This window comes from Buceros rhinoceros, unplaced genomic scaffold (assembly GCF_000710305.1).
Source record: "Buceros rhinoceros silvestris isolate BGI_N320 unplaced genomic scaffold, ASM71030v1 scaffold10892, whole genome shotgun sequence".
Taxonomy (NCBI): domain Eukaryota; kingdom Metazoa; phylum Chordata; class Aves; order Bucerotiformes; family Bucerotidae; genus Buceros; species Buceros rhinoceros.
In genome coordinates this window covers 59,695-77,277 of record NW_010398352.1, presented here as the reverse complement: position 1 = coordinate 77,277, position 17,583 = coordinate 59,695, and the positions used below count along the sequence as shown (strand labels likewise).

At 41.5% G+C, this 17,583-nt stretch overlaps 1 protein-coding gene across 1 annotated transcript in view; it reads left to right on the top strand.

The window, feature by feature from the left end:
• LOC104488967 (sodium channel protein type 5 subunit alpha-like) overlaps nucleotides 1-17,583 on the top strand; it is a gene marked incomplete at its 5' end in the record, with an annotated part of 56,509 nt that overhangs the window by 32,896 nt on the left and 6,030 nt on the right. The window contains 3 exons of the mRNA XM_010131075.1: nucleotides 3,881-4,003; nucleotides 10,340-10,621; nucleotides 17,130-17,183. Coding sequence (XP_010129377.1) covers nucleotides 3,881-4,003; nucleotides 10,340-10,621; nucleotides 17,130-17,183 — 459 coding nt within the window. The remainder of the gene's footprint in view (nucleotides 1-3,880; nucleotides 4,004-10,339; nucleotides 10,622-17,129; nucleotides 17,184-17,583) is intronic.

The window sequence follows — 17,583 nt, the reverse complement described above, 5'->3', positions numbered from 1 at the left end:
CAGGAAAAAAAAAAAAAAAAAAAGACAACAGAAACAGCTGACTTCACCTTTTGCTGTTATTATGTGGGGCAGTCAGCACCAATTTTGAAAACTGCTTGATTTTTTTCCTAAAAATAGCCTTCTGGGTCACTTTTAATCAAGTCCAAATGGCCAAGTCTCTGCCTTAGTAATTCTCCCGTAAATAAAATTTGACGGGGATACCTTCAAAACCAAGATCCGAGCATTTAAACAAGTTGTCGCAAACTCAGTTCTGACTCCAGCATTGTAAATCATTGCAAAATATCACAGAGCTCCACGGCCTAATCCTCTAAGAGATGTCTAATGCTGTGTAAATCTGTGTCAGGGGGACAGGAGCACCTGTGATGTGTTTCAGGGTGACATTTACAGCACTCTAAAGAAAATTGTAACCCGCTCGGGAGTCTGGTCTTGCAGGATTTGAACAGAACCTTTTCTGTCTGGAGAGAAAGGGGAGTTATACGTCATAAATCCGGGCTGAGGGAGGAAGCATGCAGATGCACAAATCAAGGCAGCCAGAAGACCTTGAGATGTTTTGACTTTCAGTCATTATGGGTGAAGCTAGCAAAGAAGGGTGATGCGTGCTCTGTATTTGATTAATTTTCTTTTAAATCTCTACGTTCGTGTTCAAAATGGTATCTGAGTGTATGGATCTTGGTTTCTGTCACCGAGCACAGTGTCTTTGAGCTGGTTTATTTATACCTCCAGCCATTCCAGAGAGGATGCCCCAAGGCTTTGCAGGGTTAGGGCTGTTTTCTACACTAAACTTTCCACCAAAGACAGAAATCTGTGTGACTGTGTAACTCCTACCGTGACATCTCCATAGTACCGGTTGTAGTTCAGTTTTAAGATGATTTATTTGTATGGTTTTGATGTATAAGGATCCTGCACCTTTGCTTACTGCTATTAGACAAATCCTTCAGCTCTTTCTCATTATTTAGGCCACATTGAGTCGATGGGGAGAGTGAACGAAAGGAGGCAGCTTTGGATTGTCTGTTAATGCAGCTTCAGAGTTCAGGATGTAATCAAGGCTGGGAATAGGAAAGGCAGAAAATGGGCGCTGCCTCAGTTTGGAGGGGTTGGAGGTGTTTTTCAAGTCAAACCCAGGTTTTCATCTTTACCTGTGAGCATTGACTGAGCAGGATTTCGGTGAAAGGAGCATGTCAAACCTATTTTATAGTGGCATTACTGCTCTAAAATAACTACTTAGGCATGCTCATGTCACTGGTTCAGATTTTCTTTCTTAGAGATGGAAGCAAAGGCTTCACCCATGATTTTTACCTCTCCAGTGTCTAAGAAGCCTAAGACGTCAGACCTTGAATCCAGTCTGCCTGTCTCCTGTGATGTTTTTATAGCACACTCCCCACTAAAATGCAGGAGTGTTTAATAAGACCTTCCTTCCGCGTCAGCTGCTGAGTCTGTACACGGGAGGTGAGTTTGTGTCACACCTTGTTAAAGAGTGACATGTTAAAGCATGACAGTCATCCTCTGTGCCACTCAGTTGTCTGCAGAGGTGGGCTGTCTTATCCTGGCAGATATCCAGCCTGCTGCATCCAGCCCAGGCTTGGTGTCTCTGAGACCTCCTGGCCTTAGGCTTGCTGTCACCCACATGCCACAATAAAGCCATCAATAGGTAAATAATTTAACAAATTGAGCAAGCTTTACAAAGATGCTTAGCTGTGCAGACAGCGCTTGTACATAAATGAACGTATATTCAGGAGAACGGCTGCTCCATAGAGGATACTGACTTGCATCTTAAGGGGCCAGGCTTGTCTTATCCTGCTTTGTCACAAACCTCATGAGTGATTGACACCCTCCCATGGGTTAAAAAGACAGCTAACAATCTGCATGTGTGCAAAGTAGAATTTTGTTGTGATTGATAATGGTGATGTTATGCTAAAAGGACGTTAATTAGAACATCTACCACACAATACAAATCGCTATAGCAAAGAGTTAGTATACTTGACAGTTACTAAATCACTAGTTCAAAGCTAGCTCAGTAATCACTTGATTAAAGATTGATGGTACTCACCCATATCAGTGATCATGGGTAATTCTCTATCAGCCTTGTGAGGTAATCTTGAGCGAGGAATACTTGAACACACTCCATGGACATGTGTGTTCGATGGGACTGGGCTTTTATACGGTAAAGTGTTTGACTGTCAGTCAGTTGTTGTTAAGCTAAACCATCTACTTCAGCAAAAAACGTGACTTTATAATTGTTTAGCTCAGTAAAATATGATTTATCTTTGTCATTATTTGTTCTTTCTTTCTGGAAACATCTGGTCCCACAGCCTACCATGTAGTATTTTATTTTTAGGGTTATTGAATTAGGCTCATCATCAGTGTCCTTCAGCATTAGGGACAGCATGACCTCCCAGAAAGTTTGGTAATTTTCCACCAAGTACCTCAAGCAAGTAGGGCAAAGGCCAAGGCTTTACCCCATCTAGGCAGAGTGTCCTGCTACAACAGTGCTGGGCTGCTCAGCCAGCAGTGGTGTTCAGAGGAAAAATCATCCCATTCTAAAATGAAAAGGAAGGTTTCCCACCAGAGCTGTCTGTCTTCATGGGGGAGCCTGGAGTTTCCTTTCACATTAAGCACCTATTTTTATACGGTGTACAAGTATCCCTGGTTTTAGACTTGGCTGCTGTCTTTAAAATGGCAAGAAAGCACACTCCTTCCAGATGTGCAGGCTCATGTTGGTGAGTGAGAGATAAGCCAGTACTCTGATAACCGGGGCTGTGAAAACAGCTGGGATGGTAGTAAGGGAACTGTGATGAGCAATGAAAATAGTGTTTTATGATATGTGGTTATTAAGTTTGGTTCTTTTTTTAATACATGCAAATTGGCACACTACCTATGGTGTTGGAGAGCAATTTGTTTTTCACTCCCTGCTCAGTAAGAATTCAGGCTGTGAACATTGATTTGAGCTTGCGAAACCCAACTTGCTCCTTGTGGTGGTTAATCTGACCTGTAATCTCCATTGCCACTCAGTTCATCCAGACTCCAGTCCCATGCGTGATGGCATCAACATTGCTGACCAGCTGAGCCCTACAAATGCCATGAGAAAATGAAGAGCATTGGAACCCCTCAATGCTGTCTCCAGATTTGGAAATTGATAGTTTATTTCCAATAAATCCAAGAGTCTTTTGAGAGGGCTGAACTTCAATGTTGAGCACCTGTCAAGCTTCCTTCTCCTTTCCAGGCTGTGCAGAAACTGGAAAAAAAAAAAAAAAGTGCAGAATCCAAGTCATGCACATCATTTCTTTTCCAGTCTTTGGTATAAAGTCATGCCTATCAGCAATCTAGTAGACTTGTTTCTAATCAGTAAGATTAAGATTAGTAATTGAATGGTGATGCTGAAGTCTTTTATCTCTGCTGGAAATGGTTAGATCTTACAGGTGCTTTCATCCAGAAAGCTGTAAATTATAACACTTACGTGAGTCATGTTTTCAATAGTGAAGGATACACCTTGAGGAGAGTACAGGAAATTTACAGCACAGTGTCACAGTGCGGTGTTTTCGTAAACGTCTTCTCTTTTTTCATCCACTTTGTGCAAGCTGACATGAAGGGATTTCTGTTTGCTAAAGTAAAAGAAAACCGACAATTTTGAAAGTCTGTATTTCTATAAATTTTGCATTAAAGTGGAAAGAAAGGTTTTGAGAGTTTGGTAAGAGTTCTGTATATGCGTGGATGCAAAAATCTCCTTTTTTCTGTGTTGGTCTAACTTAATGGCTTCCATTTAAGTTTTTTTCCCCACTGTTCCACTACGCAGCTGTTTCTTTTCTGGAAGGAAAGTCGGAAGAGGATGAAAACGTCTGTAATGTACTAACAGACTGAATTTTTGCTTTGTGTCTCCATTCAGGTCTCTCTGATAAGCCTCATTGCCAACACACTTGGATACTCTGAGATGGGTCCCATTAAATCCCTGAGGACCCTCCGAGCTCTGCGACCGTTAAGAGCATTGTCACGATTTGAAGGGATGAGGGTAAGAGTATATAAAGCATCAGTCAAAGTTCAACTGGATAACATCAAGCATTGTAACAGGGAACTGTTGCACGTGGGTTTGTCTTCATTTTGTCTACCAAAGGAAATGAATGACAGTGCTGTATCAAAACAACAAACTCAGAAATCCCTCACTTGTCTTGATTGCAATTTTGTCATTACAGCTTTATCCCGTGGTGGATTTAATGATAAACTAATCCTGCTGCCTAACTTGTCTCTAAAAAACAGCTTTTTGGCCAAGGAAGCATCTGGCTAACAATTACCTCTCAATTATAAGGCGTATCGGGGGAATAACCAAGATACAAGTTTGCTTCCTGCTTTTGACACATATTAAAGTGAGACTGACTGAGAAAGATCTTAAGGACTTTTTCACCAAAAATTAGAAATGCTAAAGATTGGGAAAGCAAATGAATGAATATATAAAATCTTTCCTTTGAACAGATTGCAGGTTTAATGTGGAATGTCAGGATTAACATTAAAACCACGTAGCTTGTGTTTGTTGCTCCATCTTGTGCATCCGCCTCCTTCCCTTCTCCATTACTTTGCCGGGGTGGCTCTCTCCACACAGCATACCTGTTTATTTGTTAATCCTACCTGCTACACTAATCAATCACTTCTAGATAACCCCTTTATTTAACTCCTGGCACTGTGCATGACCTGCAGATGATGACAACTGTGTTCTGTACGAGCTGAGGTTACTGTTAATCTTGCGGATTGCATAGCAAGACAAAGCAAATCTGCGACAAAATCACATGTCAAACACCTCGCATTGTCTGACAATCCCAAATCTCTCAGCAGGCCAATAAAAATGCTGCAGCTTTCATACTGAGGTATATTCAGGGTAAGGCTTCCCTGTAGATAAAATTTTGGTCCAAACAGTCAGTGACTAAAGTGTGCAGTTCATGCACCGAGCTCTTGGCAATTGACAGATCTCCTTGCTCTTGCGGTAAGACAGGCTGAAGGCTGGAGAGCCTAACGATTGAGATAACCCAGGAAACACGGTGACAGAGCAATTCAGGAAACCCTTGCATCCTCACTTTGCCTCTTCTGTGCATGACCAGAACTGAGAATCTATGGCTTAGTGCCACAGATCTTGTGATTATCTGGATCACATTATTCTGGGGTATGAAGATCAGATTTGTCTATGTAGTTGCAGATCGCTCTCCTCTGTGTTGGTACCAAGACAAAAAGATTCAAAAGGCTCTATTCATCCAGGCACCCAAACCTGAATTGTTTTGTTCACCACACTCTTCACCAAACATGGGAATATTTTAAAGGTTATTGACCAAATAAAACAAAAGCAAACTGCAGATCCTCAGCTGGCGCAAAGTCATGTTGCAGTACTGATGTTAATTAAGGCTCTCACTCCTATGTCATCTGATGACCTTACTCCAAGTCTTTATTAAATACTTGTAAGTTTGGTATCAGCAAAAGCTGCACTAGGTTAACTACCAGAGTGAATTGTGCATGGACTCTCTCAAATCAATTTAAATCTGGCTTACAAAGGCTTAGCTTCTATTGGTGGATTTGCCAGTTCAAGCAAAATCCCTTTAACATATTCTAAGCTGACACAAGAATTTTCACTCATGACTTTGCATCAGTTTGACGAAGTTGGATTCAATCCTGAACAGCGGTGGGAAGACTAGTCCAAAGCATCAGAAAAGTGAGACTGAAATAGGAAAGAAATAACATGAAAAAGTTTGCATATCTATTCGAGAATAGCAAGAAGTTGGCTCGATGAACTTGCATGGTGTAAACACATGCATCAGCCCAGCGAGTTTAGTTCCCAACATGCTCATGCTTGTAGGCCCCTCTGGTCCCTGACTCAATATCCCTTTTCGTCCCTAAATCATTGCTGCAGCTGAAATATATTCAGTCATTCTGAACTATTGGAGGCAGTGAATTAGTTTGTAAACTATGATCAAGTGTAATTGGGAATACGTGCTATTGGAAAACTAAATCATTTTATTTTTAGTTTGTCTAACTACATTTTACACGACTAGGGACAGTTAGACCTTTCATTATTAGAAGTTCATATGCTCCAAAATGCACAGGAAAATTGCCAGCACAGCGATGGATTAAATAATGATAATGTTGAGAAGCAATCACTGGCAGCAAGAAAATAATAATGGTTTGCTCTATTATAAGGCCTTTTTCTTGAATAACTGGAAGATCTCTGCATGGCTAGAACAGGAGCAAGGAAGTTCTCATTTATACTGCAGTAAGAGACTTCATTGTACCTGAATGTTGGAAACGATGGATCCGTAGGCAAAGGCACAGAGTAGCACTTGGACAGCCGAGAGGACCTGTTACCATCAGACTTCAGCCCTTTCATTCTGTCTTCAAAGAGGCTGAGATATGTCTGAGTTTGACATAAGTCTCAGCAGCTCCCATCCCATGAAAGGTCTGCAAAATAAGGCTGAACTGTTGCAATGTGGACCCCAGTCTGCCAAAAAGACCTCAGTAAGACCAGTATCCCCCTTCACCTGGGGGTTTCCATGCACATGCCACCACCCTGCATCACTCATTGCTTTCCAGGCCATACGAGAGCCCAGCGTAAATTAACTTAGGTCTGCCTGTCCTGAATCACGAAGTCTCTGATGTCTCCTCATTTCTTGTCCATCAGAAAATTATTTCAGAGGTTCCACTTCCCTGCAAGTTTCTTCCCAGCAAGGGAGGTTATTGCAGTATTTTAAAAGGATGAGTGGGATGATGATAGACCATTTAATGTGAAAATGATACCGGGCAAAGTCATGGTGAGGCTGCTACAAGATACGTGCAGGAAAGAAATAGCATAATTAATGCTAGTTAGCCTGATTTCTTGGGAATAGTTCTTGTAAAACTGATATGGTCCTTTGATTTGATTACAAATTATGCTGATGACGGTAACTGTGCTGATATAATATCCTTGGATTTCAGAGACGAATCTGATACCATGGGACATTGTGATGAAAACACAAGCTTTGTACAAAGCCAAGTAAACAGATTTTAAATTAATTTAAAATGGGTGATGGATCTCAAAAAGTTATTGTAAACAGTGATGACACTGTAAATTTGGTGATGAGTGTCTCAGGGTGAGGGATCCTTCAGCATGAAAACTGTCCTTAATATGGACTTCAACAGCATCTGGAAGGAAATGTAAAATCTTTGCTGACAACATGAAATGAGCCGAGTAGTAAGTGATATTACAGATAAGGGAATTATACTGACTGATCTGGATCACAGTGAAAAACAGATCAGTTGTACAACATGCATTTTAATAAAACCACATACATCATACACCTCGGGAGGAGGAAAGTAGGTCAGTCCAGGGGACATTTCTTGGAAAATAGCAACTGAAAAGGTCTTAGGGATCGTGATGACTTTTCAACAGGACACAAGCTTTTGGTCAGGTCGGGTAAGTGAGGGGCTGTTACAATCCCTGCCTGTGCAGGGGAGTAGCGCAGCACGCAGAGGGAGAGGGCAGTGCTTCAGTACCAGAATTGCACAGAACTGCTGGAAATGGGATGTTAAAAATGGGAAAGTCTCTGCAGGGAGCTATGAGTATGATTAGAAATCTGAAGGAACCACGACATTCAGAATGAATCTCAGGTTTTTTTAATTACCCAAAGCAATGTTCTGCGGTAACTCATCTGCAGTGACAAGAGGAATGGTAGGAGAAGATAATCCAACAGCAGATGACTAGTGCCTCAAGCTCAACAAATTCAGCCTAAACATCCAGCACCTGTTTCTAACAATGAGGGCAAAGGACACCAGGAACAGATGACCTAATAATAACATTTTTGTTCATTATTTGACATCACGACAATGTCTTTGCAAAAGCTGTGTCCAGCCTTGGAGAGGAGTTATAGCCTGGGAAGTCTGGTGGGCTCTTCTGTAGCAAAGGGAAGATTAACGCATCGTGCAAGTCTATTTCTGAAACAGCTTCATCTGAGGAGATGTCCGATGAGATCAGGAGAGCTGGGGGCCAGGCACAGGCTACAGATTTGCACCACTGTGGGTTAGGGCAGAGGGTAGCTCGGTTTCTAGGCTATTCCTGAAGAAGACACCTGGAGGGTGCCTTCACCTATAAAGTTATTGATGGAAACCAAGAGGTATGAAACCTTTTCTTAAGCATGGCTGTATATTTTGCTGTTCCTAGATGCAGCAGAAATTGAGTGCTTTCCATAGCAAGGTTTGCAACTGGACTTTTAACGTGAATTTATGATAATAACTTGCCTTTATCTATTCAGATCTTTCAGTCCTCTCTCTTGTCTCGGTGCAAATCATGAGTGCTTCCAGCAGACCAAATGGCATCACCCTGGTGTAAGAGCAGAAACAGTGAGAGAAGAATGAACCCCCTTGTTAATAATTAATTTGGAGAGGTGTTACAGCATTTGCTCCAGCCTCATGTCGTGTTTTGTTATCTACAAGCCATTGATCATAATGCAGCAGAAGGAAAAAAGCAGGATGCAGGCACGGCCACCACTTGCACTGCTGAAATTTGGGTGTCTGTGTCCTGTCACAGGGTTTGCGTGTGGGACCTGGGTTCGATCCCTGGCATGTGTAACATAAGTGCAGTGGCTTTGTGCTGGCATGGACAAAAATGAACAAAAATACTGTCCTGCATAGCAGCAAATGAAAGCTTCTTTGACAAGGGCTGAGGCTGTATCCAAATAAGCCCTTGATTTGGAACATACTTGTCATTTTGATTAACACAGTAAATTTGGTGTTGAAACAATGAAGTTAGATATTGATTAGCATTCAAAACTGAGAGATAAAATTAGCAAAGAAAAAGAAAACAACAGAAAGAAATTGAAAAGTCATCAGGAATATCCCTATACAGAAAAAAAAAACGCACACACAAAAAAAACCCAAAAACAAAACCAAACTTGGTCAGGCAGCTTTTCCTGTGTGGAAATCAGCTTCATTCATAAATGCATAAAATGTAACTCTGGGTTTTGAAAGATCTACATAAATTTGTATTTTATATTGTAGATGAAGCTGCTGCTACACATGCATGAAGCCCGTTTTACTCTTCTGGGTATTTTTCTTCCTCAGCAATGCAAAAATGATGGGGAAATGAATGGTGCATTATTAGCTTGTCAGAAAATTGGGCACTAATACAAGAGAAAACAAGAGTTGACATTTTCCATAATCAGATTCACAACAGAATAGAATTTAATTTTTATTGATCAGTATCACCTTGTCTCAGTTTCAGAAATGTAGATGGAGAAGAGGAAGAGCTTAGTATCTGCCTACAAGGTTTTAATCTCCAGAGCATGAGGCAGAGATGGAGACAAGTTCATGCAGCGGGGCTGGTGTCTGCAGCAATGCTGTCGGGTGGCTTTGCCCGCACCATCCAATGGCAGCATCTCCAAAAGCTGTGAATATGGAGAAAACTTGTCGACGTAGGAAGGGGGGGAAATTACATTTTGTGATAGTGTTCTTCCCTCAGAAAATGTCTTTTGTATAACATTGGAAAATGTCTTAGTTCTCAAGACAGTGAATGATGTGCATCTTGCCTGGTTAATATAATCATATTATGATGCTGCATTTAAACCTGACAGCAGTTGAGGGGCTGTGGACGGTCTGACCTTCATCTCTTCTGCATGGCTTCAGAATGGTGTCCATTGCCAGTGCCATCATTCCCACACCTTAAAAGCTCCCTTTGCTTTTCATTTTTATGTATGATTTTACACAGGGGTTTACAGCTCTGCCTGGGGTGATGTGAGGGAACTTTACAGCGTGTCACAGAAAAGAGAATGTATTTTTTGTTAAATTAGAATGGTTTCACTCTTTTAATCATGCATAGTTATCAGGCAGGGGAAGCTGTCTTAGCACAGTATGTCTCAATCAGCTATTATTTAAATAAGCAAAATTTATCACGGCTAGAGTTCACATGCCAAGGACGATGGAGGCCTGAGTTCAGTAACAGATTTCAGAAATCTTTTCTGTCTGTTTTGAGACACTGTGATGTAGCCTAGCCATTTCCAATTAATTGTATGATGGTGAGAGTTTGATTGAAGCATATCATCCGGTAGGATCTCAGAGGTCAAGATGGCTTCACAGATTGCTCCTGAATTACAAGATTCCTCTTAAAAAACCCATCATCACCTAGATGGTATGCCAACAGATTAGCTCTTCTATTACAAAAGGAAAAAATAATCACATGTGAAGCCTTTAATGGTTGTCTGGCTCCTTAGGTAGTGTCAGTAGTTAACCACCTGTCACCACGTGAGGGTTCAGCCTAGTTAATCAAGGGAGCACCACAGCTTGTTAGCGGTGTCTGTATGAGTGGTGACATTAATTCTGGTTTTCCTCTCCTGTTTCCCCCCAGGTGGTTGTCAATGCCCTCGTGGGAGCCATCCCTTCCATCATGAATGTCCTGCTCGTCTGCCTCATCTTCTGGCTGATCTTTAGCATTATGGGAGTGAACCTTTTTGCTGGGAAGTTTGGGAAGTGCATTAATAAGACAGAAGGAGATATGCCTTTAGACTCTAAAATTATAAACAACATGAGTGACTGTATACTCTATAACGTGTCGGGGACATTTTACTGGACAAAAGTTAAAGTTAACTTCGATAACGTTGGTGCTGGGTACCTGGCTCTGCTACAAGTGGTAAGTGTGACCACCAGAAACTAATGGGCACGTGTTGCTTGTTGCTGTTGAAATCGTTGCTTTAAAGGCTCAGGTTAACCTCTGTGCTTTTTTGGATATTTCAGCCTTACCCATCTGGGGAATGCCTTTCGTCAAGTGTAAATGAGTCACATTTGGCCAATTAATTTTGCCTAGAGATATTTATAGCAGCTTCTGGTTTTAGTCTGGGTTTCTGGTGCATTGCTAATATAGTCCTCTGGGACGTAATTGGACTGTTGAGGTGAATTAAAGACCATTTTGTCAATACTGTAATCCAGAGCAAAGTTCAGTTCCAGAAACAAAAAGTCATGGGCCAGGAAGGATTGTTTATGCAGACAGAATGCACTGGCCTTTCTGAACAGCCTGGGACTTCCCTATGCTCTGCTGGGGAAAAGTGCCTTCAGCTACTCAGGTGAAGTTATTGCATAAAGCCATCGTCATGGAGGAATATTAATGCACAGTCCTCTGCTCACCTTCCATGAAGACATTTGAGAAGGGCGCTGGTGCTTCTCATTCTGGTTCCTCACTTCACTTCCACCTGCTAAACATAACCAGTCAGACTGAACCTAACTATGAAACGTGGTGGTGATCCCATTGCTGTAACTCCATACAGCCTGGTCTCTCTTGAAAGGTGGTGAGAGCATATCAGAGAAGAGACTGTTGCGGTTCAAAGATGATGGCAATATTTAATCTATAAAGACAGAAGTAAGCCACTTTTACAACCTTTTCCAGCAGCAGATGTACAACCAGGCTAAATGGGTTGTATGCATTGACACTGTGTTGTGACACAGCACAACCTGATGGAGAGAGCCACAGGAGACTCCAGCTTCCTGCCCAGGCTCTGCTGCTGGATTGTTGAGTGATTTTAGACAAATTGCTTTGTGTCTCAGTTCTGTGAGGCTCTCATATAAAATAGTGGTAATGATAATTATTTCTGTTGTTTCTAATTTGCTCTGAAGCCTAGCAATGACAAGGGCTAGGAGTGGCTGTTACGCTAGGAGTGTTCGTTGTGTTGCACTTTACATACATGGAGTTAAACAAGTCCCTCACTACATCCTTGGACAGGAAGTTTACTTTCCTGAAGCACCTGTAATGGCATTCCTTGCTTCTGGGATAAAAACTTGCATGCTGGTAGCTCAATTTGGTTGTCACGTATAGACATCCACCCTTTGCAATTCAGTAGGGTACCATGCTGGGCACCCACCTGCGCTTTCAAGAGGGTGTCAGCCTCCTACAGGTCCCCATCAGATCTGCCAGTCCTTCTGCTTCCCGTGATGTAAGGTTGCTTTCTCACAGATCTTTTTTTCTCTGTGACAGCACATGAAATAGCTCCATAAAGTAGCTTTCCTTTCTTGTAGAAATGTTTATCCTTTTATACTCTGCTCCTGGTACACGTACACTTAAGTCTGATATCTTCTGACCACTGTCCGTCAAGTCTTTGCTTTCATACCTTCTTGGAAGCAGAAAGGTTAGAACGGGCACAACCACTTTTGCTTCTTTACATGACATGAAGCTGAACTTGCTGAGAGCAGGAGCTTTTATCTTTTGCATGTAATTATGATATTCAAGTCATCCATGCAGGGTAGATTAATTCACTTTGAACGCCTTTAATTAGATTTTTCATTTAATATAGTGCTTTCTTTGTCTTTTAGTTAAAAATCCAATCAGACAAAAATTTCTAGGTTTAAAATATTAAGCTTTACCTGAAGCTTCTGAACTCCTCCATGACTGTGTAACAGATGTGTAGCCTGTTTGGTGCAAAAATAGTAGTAGTAGTTACTACTTCACCATTTCTTTTATAAGACTCCAGCTTTCCAAAAATCTGCACCTCTCATAAACTGGCATTGCCTAAGGAGTACCCCGAGGAAGTCCTGGGCACTTGGCACTGGTGATACTGGTTGCATTCAGCAGCCTTCTGTTGGGATCAGTGCTGGCAGAAGAAACATAACAGGTCATAACGTGGACCTCGCCGCATTTATGAAGAAACAGCCAAGTACTGCTGTTTTTCAGCTGAAAATGGACGTCAAAACCTTGCAGGTTTCTTTCAAACCTGTGATTGTGTATTGGGTAGCAGAGAAGTTTTCCAGCTGCAGAAGTACAAAAGAAATACTGTAAATGTAGAGTCTGTGCAGGCTGGACAAACCGATTATGGCAGGAAATGAGGGAGCCCTAAAACCTTGCTCAGCTTCCATGGCAGTGCTGGCTTCTTCCAGGAGGAAGGGCAGGAGCCTGGATGCCATCAGGAGATTGATTTTAACTATCTTGCATCTGGAGCTCTTATGTCTGCTGCTAACAACAGTCTTAGGCAATAAAGTGTAAAGATGACACCCACAGAGAAGGGACCCACACATCTGGCTCTCCTTTGCCAGACTTCAGCTGAGGAGTGTCGGTTACAGGTGCTCCTTGCCAAATATCCTCCTCGTAGAGTCGCATTTCATGGACAAACTACCGTAGGAATTGCAGGAGATAAGTTAACAGCTCAGCTCTCCTGAAGAGACAGACACATCCATGCATCTTTCTGCACGCTGAGACAGCACGTAGCAACAATGAGATAAACATTTTAGTTACAGCCCTCTGGGATCCAAAATGTAAACTTTTAACTGGGATTTGTCTTTTGACTGTTGACATTTTCAGCTACTGCAATACACTCTTTAAGTGACTAGGAAATTACCTTTGGATGCCTGAATGTTTCTGAAAATCCAAATGGACATACATAAAACAAATCTGTCTGCCTAATGACCTGCCTTCACTTCTACAGCATCCTTGAAAGAAACGAGAAGTTGCTATGATGGAAACTTTGGGGCTTACTGCTATCCAGAGGCAGACTTTCTGATAGTGTAGTTGGGAACTGCATGAAACTTTCCCCAACATCCTTTGATCTTTTCCTACCTTGTCCATCATGTTGTTGGAAGATGCCACTTCGAATTACTGAGTCTGAGAAAACATTAATGTGAAGTGGTCAGTCAGGTTTCAAGCTTCTTCAACTAGCAAATGGGCTGTCTCGCAACAGATTACTAGAATAGAAGGTGGTCTCTGCTCAGTCTACAAGCAAGAGAAATGCCTCATTCACAAGGAGGAAATGATCTTTATAATTACAACTTTTTAATTTGCAAGAAGGATGATTCACTCTTCTGGGGATTTAACACTCTGAACACCTTAATCTATTAGAAGAAAAAATATTACTACAACCTGTGCTTCAATAAAACTTTTACTATATTCCCAGAATTGCTTCACAGATCACAGCACCTGTGTTCTAGAAATCTGTACTTGAGCAGTTTTGCATTTCTCTTGCAGGATCCTTCCCTTCACATTATGATCACCTCTGCATATTTTCTTGCAACGTATCTCAAAATTTCATCAATCTGTTGAAGAACATCTACAAAACAAATGGTCTGTCATGCAGCTTCTGGCTTGCTTGGAAAAGATTTCCTTAGACAGGAACTTACATCTAGTATGTCCCACAGCTCTTTGTCACTCTGGGACTCCAGATAGGGAATGGGAAGATAACAGAAGCACTCCTAGACCAGTACTGCGATCAGAAGCTACAGAGTTAAATCAAGCTCTCATGCCAGGTTCGAAGTCATGTCCAAGCTCGTAAATCATCTACAAAATGGCCATGAGACAGCCGCGTGTGTCTCAGGTTACTGAGTAAAACGATCTCCTGCCCTTCTCTAAACTTTAATGCCAGATTTTACTTTCACTGTGGATGCAAAAAACCTGTGCTTCTGAACAAACCATAATTCTGGTGTGCCAGAGTAGATTTCTCCAGGTGTCCAAAGATTGAGAGTGAGCAGGATTTCATGAGGAATTAGTGGTAAAAATTCAAGGGGAGCAGAGGCAGAGCCCTTGGAGCCCGCACAGCCCAGTGCAGTACAGACCTCTGGGGTGCTCCGGTGTGTCCGATGCTTGGTGGTGCTCTCCGCAGCAAATCATCTTAAAGCAAAATAAACATTAAACAAATGTTTGGTGTAAAATTGCTGCTGTGATGAAATTGAGGAAACTGAAAAATTCAGCAGAAAAGCCATCAGCTCATGGAGTGAGCATAGCCAACCTAAATACCTGTAGTTCGGCTGTACTGGTGGTGGCTCTGCGCTTTCGGAAGTTTGTCTCACCAATAGTAATGTTTGAAGAAGCCATCAAAAGCAGCCATTTTTATTGCATTACTGCAGTCCTTTTCTAGAAAAAAAACCAAAACAACAACAAAACCCACAACAAAACCCTTGCGGATTTGAAGACACCATTTGGTTATACAATAAATGGTCTGAGAAAAGCTAGTGCCATCCCACCTGTCTTCCTCCCCACTATTTACTGCGCTGCAGCCCTAACCACCAGTCAAATAACAAAATGTAATCCCATCCCAAGATGAGTTTATCGGTACGTAATCTCATCACATGACAGTTTCAGTAGAAAATGGTGTTTCTCTGGATAGCTTCCAGGCAGGATAATATCACAAACACTCCCGTGAAAATTTTGTCACTTCCTTATCCAGAGTGTAAGTGGTTACTAATTCCAGATAAATAATTTCTTTCCCCAGTGTTGTATTTCTTTCATTCTCAGTATCTTTTACCCTCTGCAGATGAAGTGTCTAGGGAAGCTTTCCAGAAGCCCCATGGATTTTTAATTCTCTTACTTACGGACAACTGGGGGAAAAGGAAAATTAGAGGACTTCATTCTCTTAACATTTGCTTTTGTCAGATCCCTTCATCATCTGTTATCAGTATAAACCACTGTGCCTTGCAGTAGAGTCTTTCCTGTCTGTGGCACTCATTGAGGGGTAAAATTGCTACCCTAGAGAAAAGATTTCCTCCCAAGTGGGAGAAAAGTACAGGCTAGGATCATTTCATTTTGTGCCACAGGGAAAGGGTTTCCTGTTTCAATGCGACCACCCTTCCTGAGCGGCTCTTCAAGCTGGAAGATGCAAACGACTGTAATGACACCAGAAAATCTTTCTGATTAGAAAGAGAACAGCAGAAGGGGGAAGTATTAGAACAGTTAAGGGGCATCAGCGTAACAGGTTCAAATAATTATTTGCCTCAATAAAACTACTGAACACTTCTGTTCAGTACACCTTACATCTGAATTGTTTTTAACACACAGTACCACGGAATAGATTCTCCAGAAGGTTCTGACCTTGGAGGTTTAATCTCTTTCAACCAGTAGATAGAAATGAATGCAACCTTTTAAAACATTTTATGTATACGTTCATGAGAAATACAGTTAACCTCTTGTACAACGTTTTCTTCTGGCTCAGTAGCCTTCAGAGGGAAATGGGAAGGCAGCATTACCTCCAGGATTTAATTTAATAATAAAGAGCATATAACAGAGCATTTCTAAAGCTGCTGGATGTACCTGGCTCAACACACACCTGGGTTCCCCCGGGAACCACTGGCCAAATCCTTATTAGTGTTATCTGGAATTAACTGGAAGAAAATTGAACCAAAGTATCAGTAAGATACAAAAACAAACAGAAAAAAAAATTGGGCGTGGGTCTTTCATGCGTGCTAGTGAGAATCTGATTAAATGAATAAATTTTAAAATGCCTTGTTATCTGCTCACACTGATTTTAAATCCGGGGTAAGTCTAAACAGGTCAGAAGTTAAATAAGAGACAACCCCAGAGAACTAATATAAAGGCAGTGTGGCTTAGGACAGAGTCAGACCCAACGTCAGGTATGTTTGGTGTCTGGCTGTGTCCAAAAAGGGGCATGTAGTTTGAGTCAGTCATGTTTTTGCTACTATAGTAAAAACCACTTCTACGTGTTTCTTCTAGGAGTGCTGTCACTGCTCTTTCTCCACTGCAGGATCCAATAAGAGACACTGACTTCTGTGGAATCCCTCCTTGTTTTAATAATTTAAAAAAAAAAAAAACACCTAGAAAACGTGATTTAAAAACCCCAACTGAGCAGTAAAGCAGTGTGAGTTTCCAGGGCCAGGGTACAGCATATAGTGATTCTCTTTTTGCTCCTTTCAAGTCAGCTGTGATTTACATGACTCCCTGGGCTTTAACATTGCCGTGATTTACTCTGGTTTTAAAAATGGCAGAATTCGGATTCTGCTTCAGCGGGTTTCTGCAATGTAGTCACTTCCCATCAGGCTGCACAAACAATACGGATAAAATCCATCTCACCTGGTTGGAGGCTTGTGGGGTATCCTCTGTTCCCATGTCTCTTCAGCATTTGAAATTCTTAAGGTCAAAACTTCCAAAGATTTAATTACCATGTTTTCTCTTCTTTTAAAAAACTTGTCTTATTCCCATGAGTGCAGAAATTCAGAAAAAATGAATGAGAGAATCCAGCAGAAAACCGTTCTGGAATGATTTAAAATAAACACAAACTCATGGACACCTATTGCTTTAAAGGCTCGGCCGTTCATTAATTGTGAAGAATATGTTCAACCCTGCATTTTGAAAACTCATCACAGAGATGATATCATCATTTCAAGACATACTTATTTAATATGCTTAATTCTGTGTTTTGTGGGGTTATTTTCAGGCCACGTTTAAAGGTTGGATGGATATAATGTATGCAGCAGTGGACTCGCGAGAGGTAAGTCTCTACAAGGAAATGAATCATTTCCTTTTCCATTAACTTCTGCAGCTTTCGTGGTGTTTAGCAACAACAACAAGAAATACAAATACATGCACGTTGCCAGTCCCTGCCTCACTCTGGTTGAGGCAGTTGCAGATGTTCATTTTTGCAGCTGTTACTGAAGCGTCACAACCCTGAGATTTAAACCAATGTAGCTCTTGGTTCTACACAACCGATGCACCTGTTTGTGCAGAGAGGCACCTCCAGGGTGAGATTGGGTCCACCAAAACCCTAAACTGTCCTCTTTGTATTCTTCCACTCTCCCTGTTGACTGCCATATTTTCCAAGAATTTTACTTCTGGAAATAGAAACTCTTTGGAAGTGCTGGGTTTAAATTACATTCCCTTGTAATCCACAT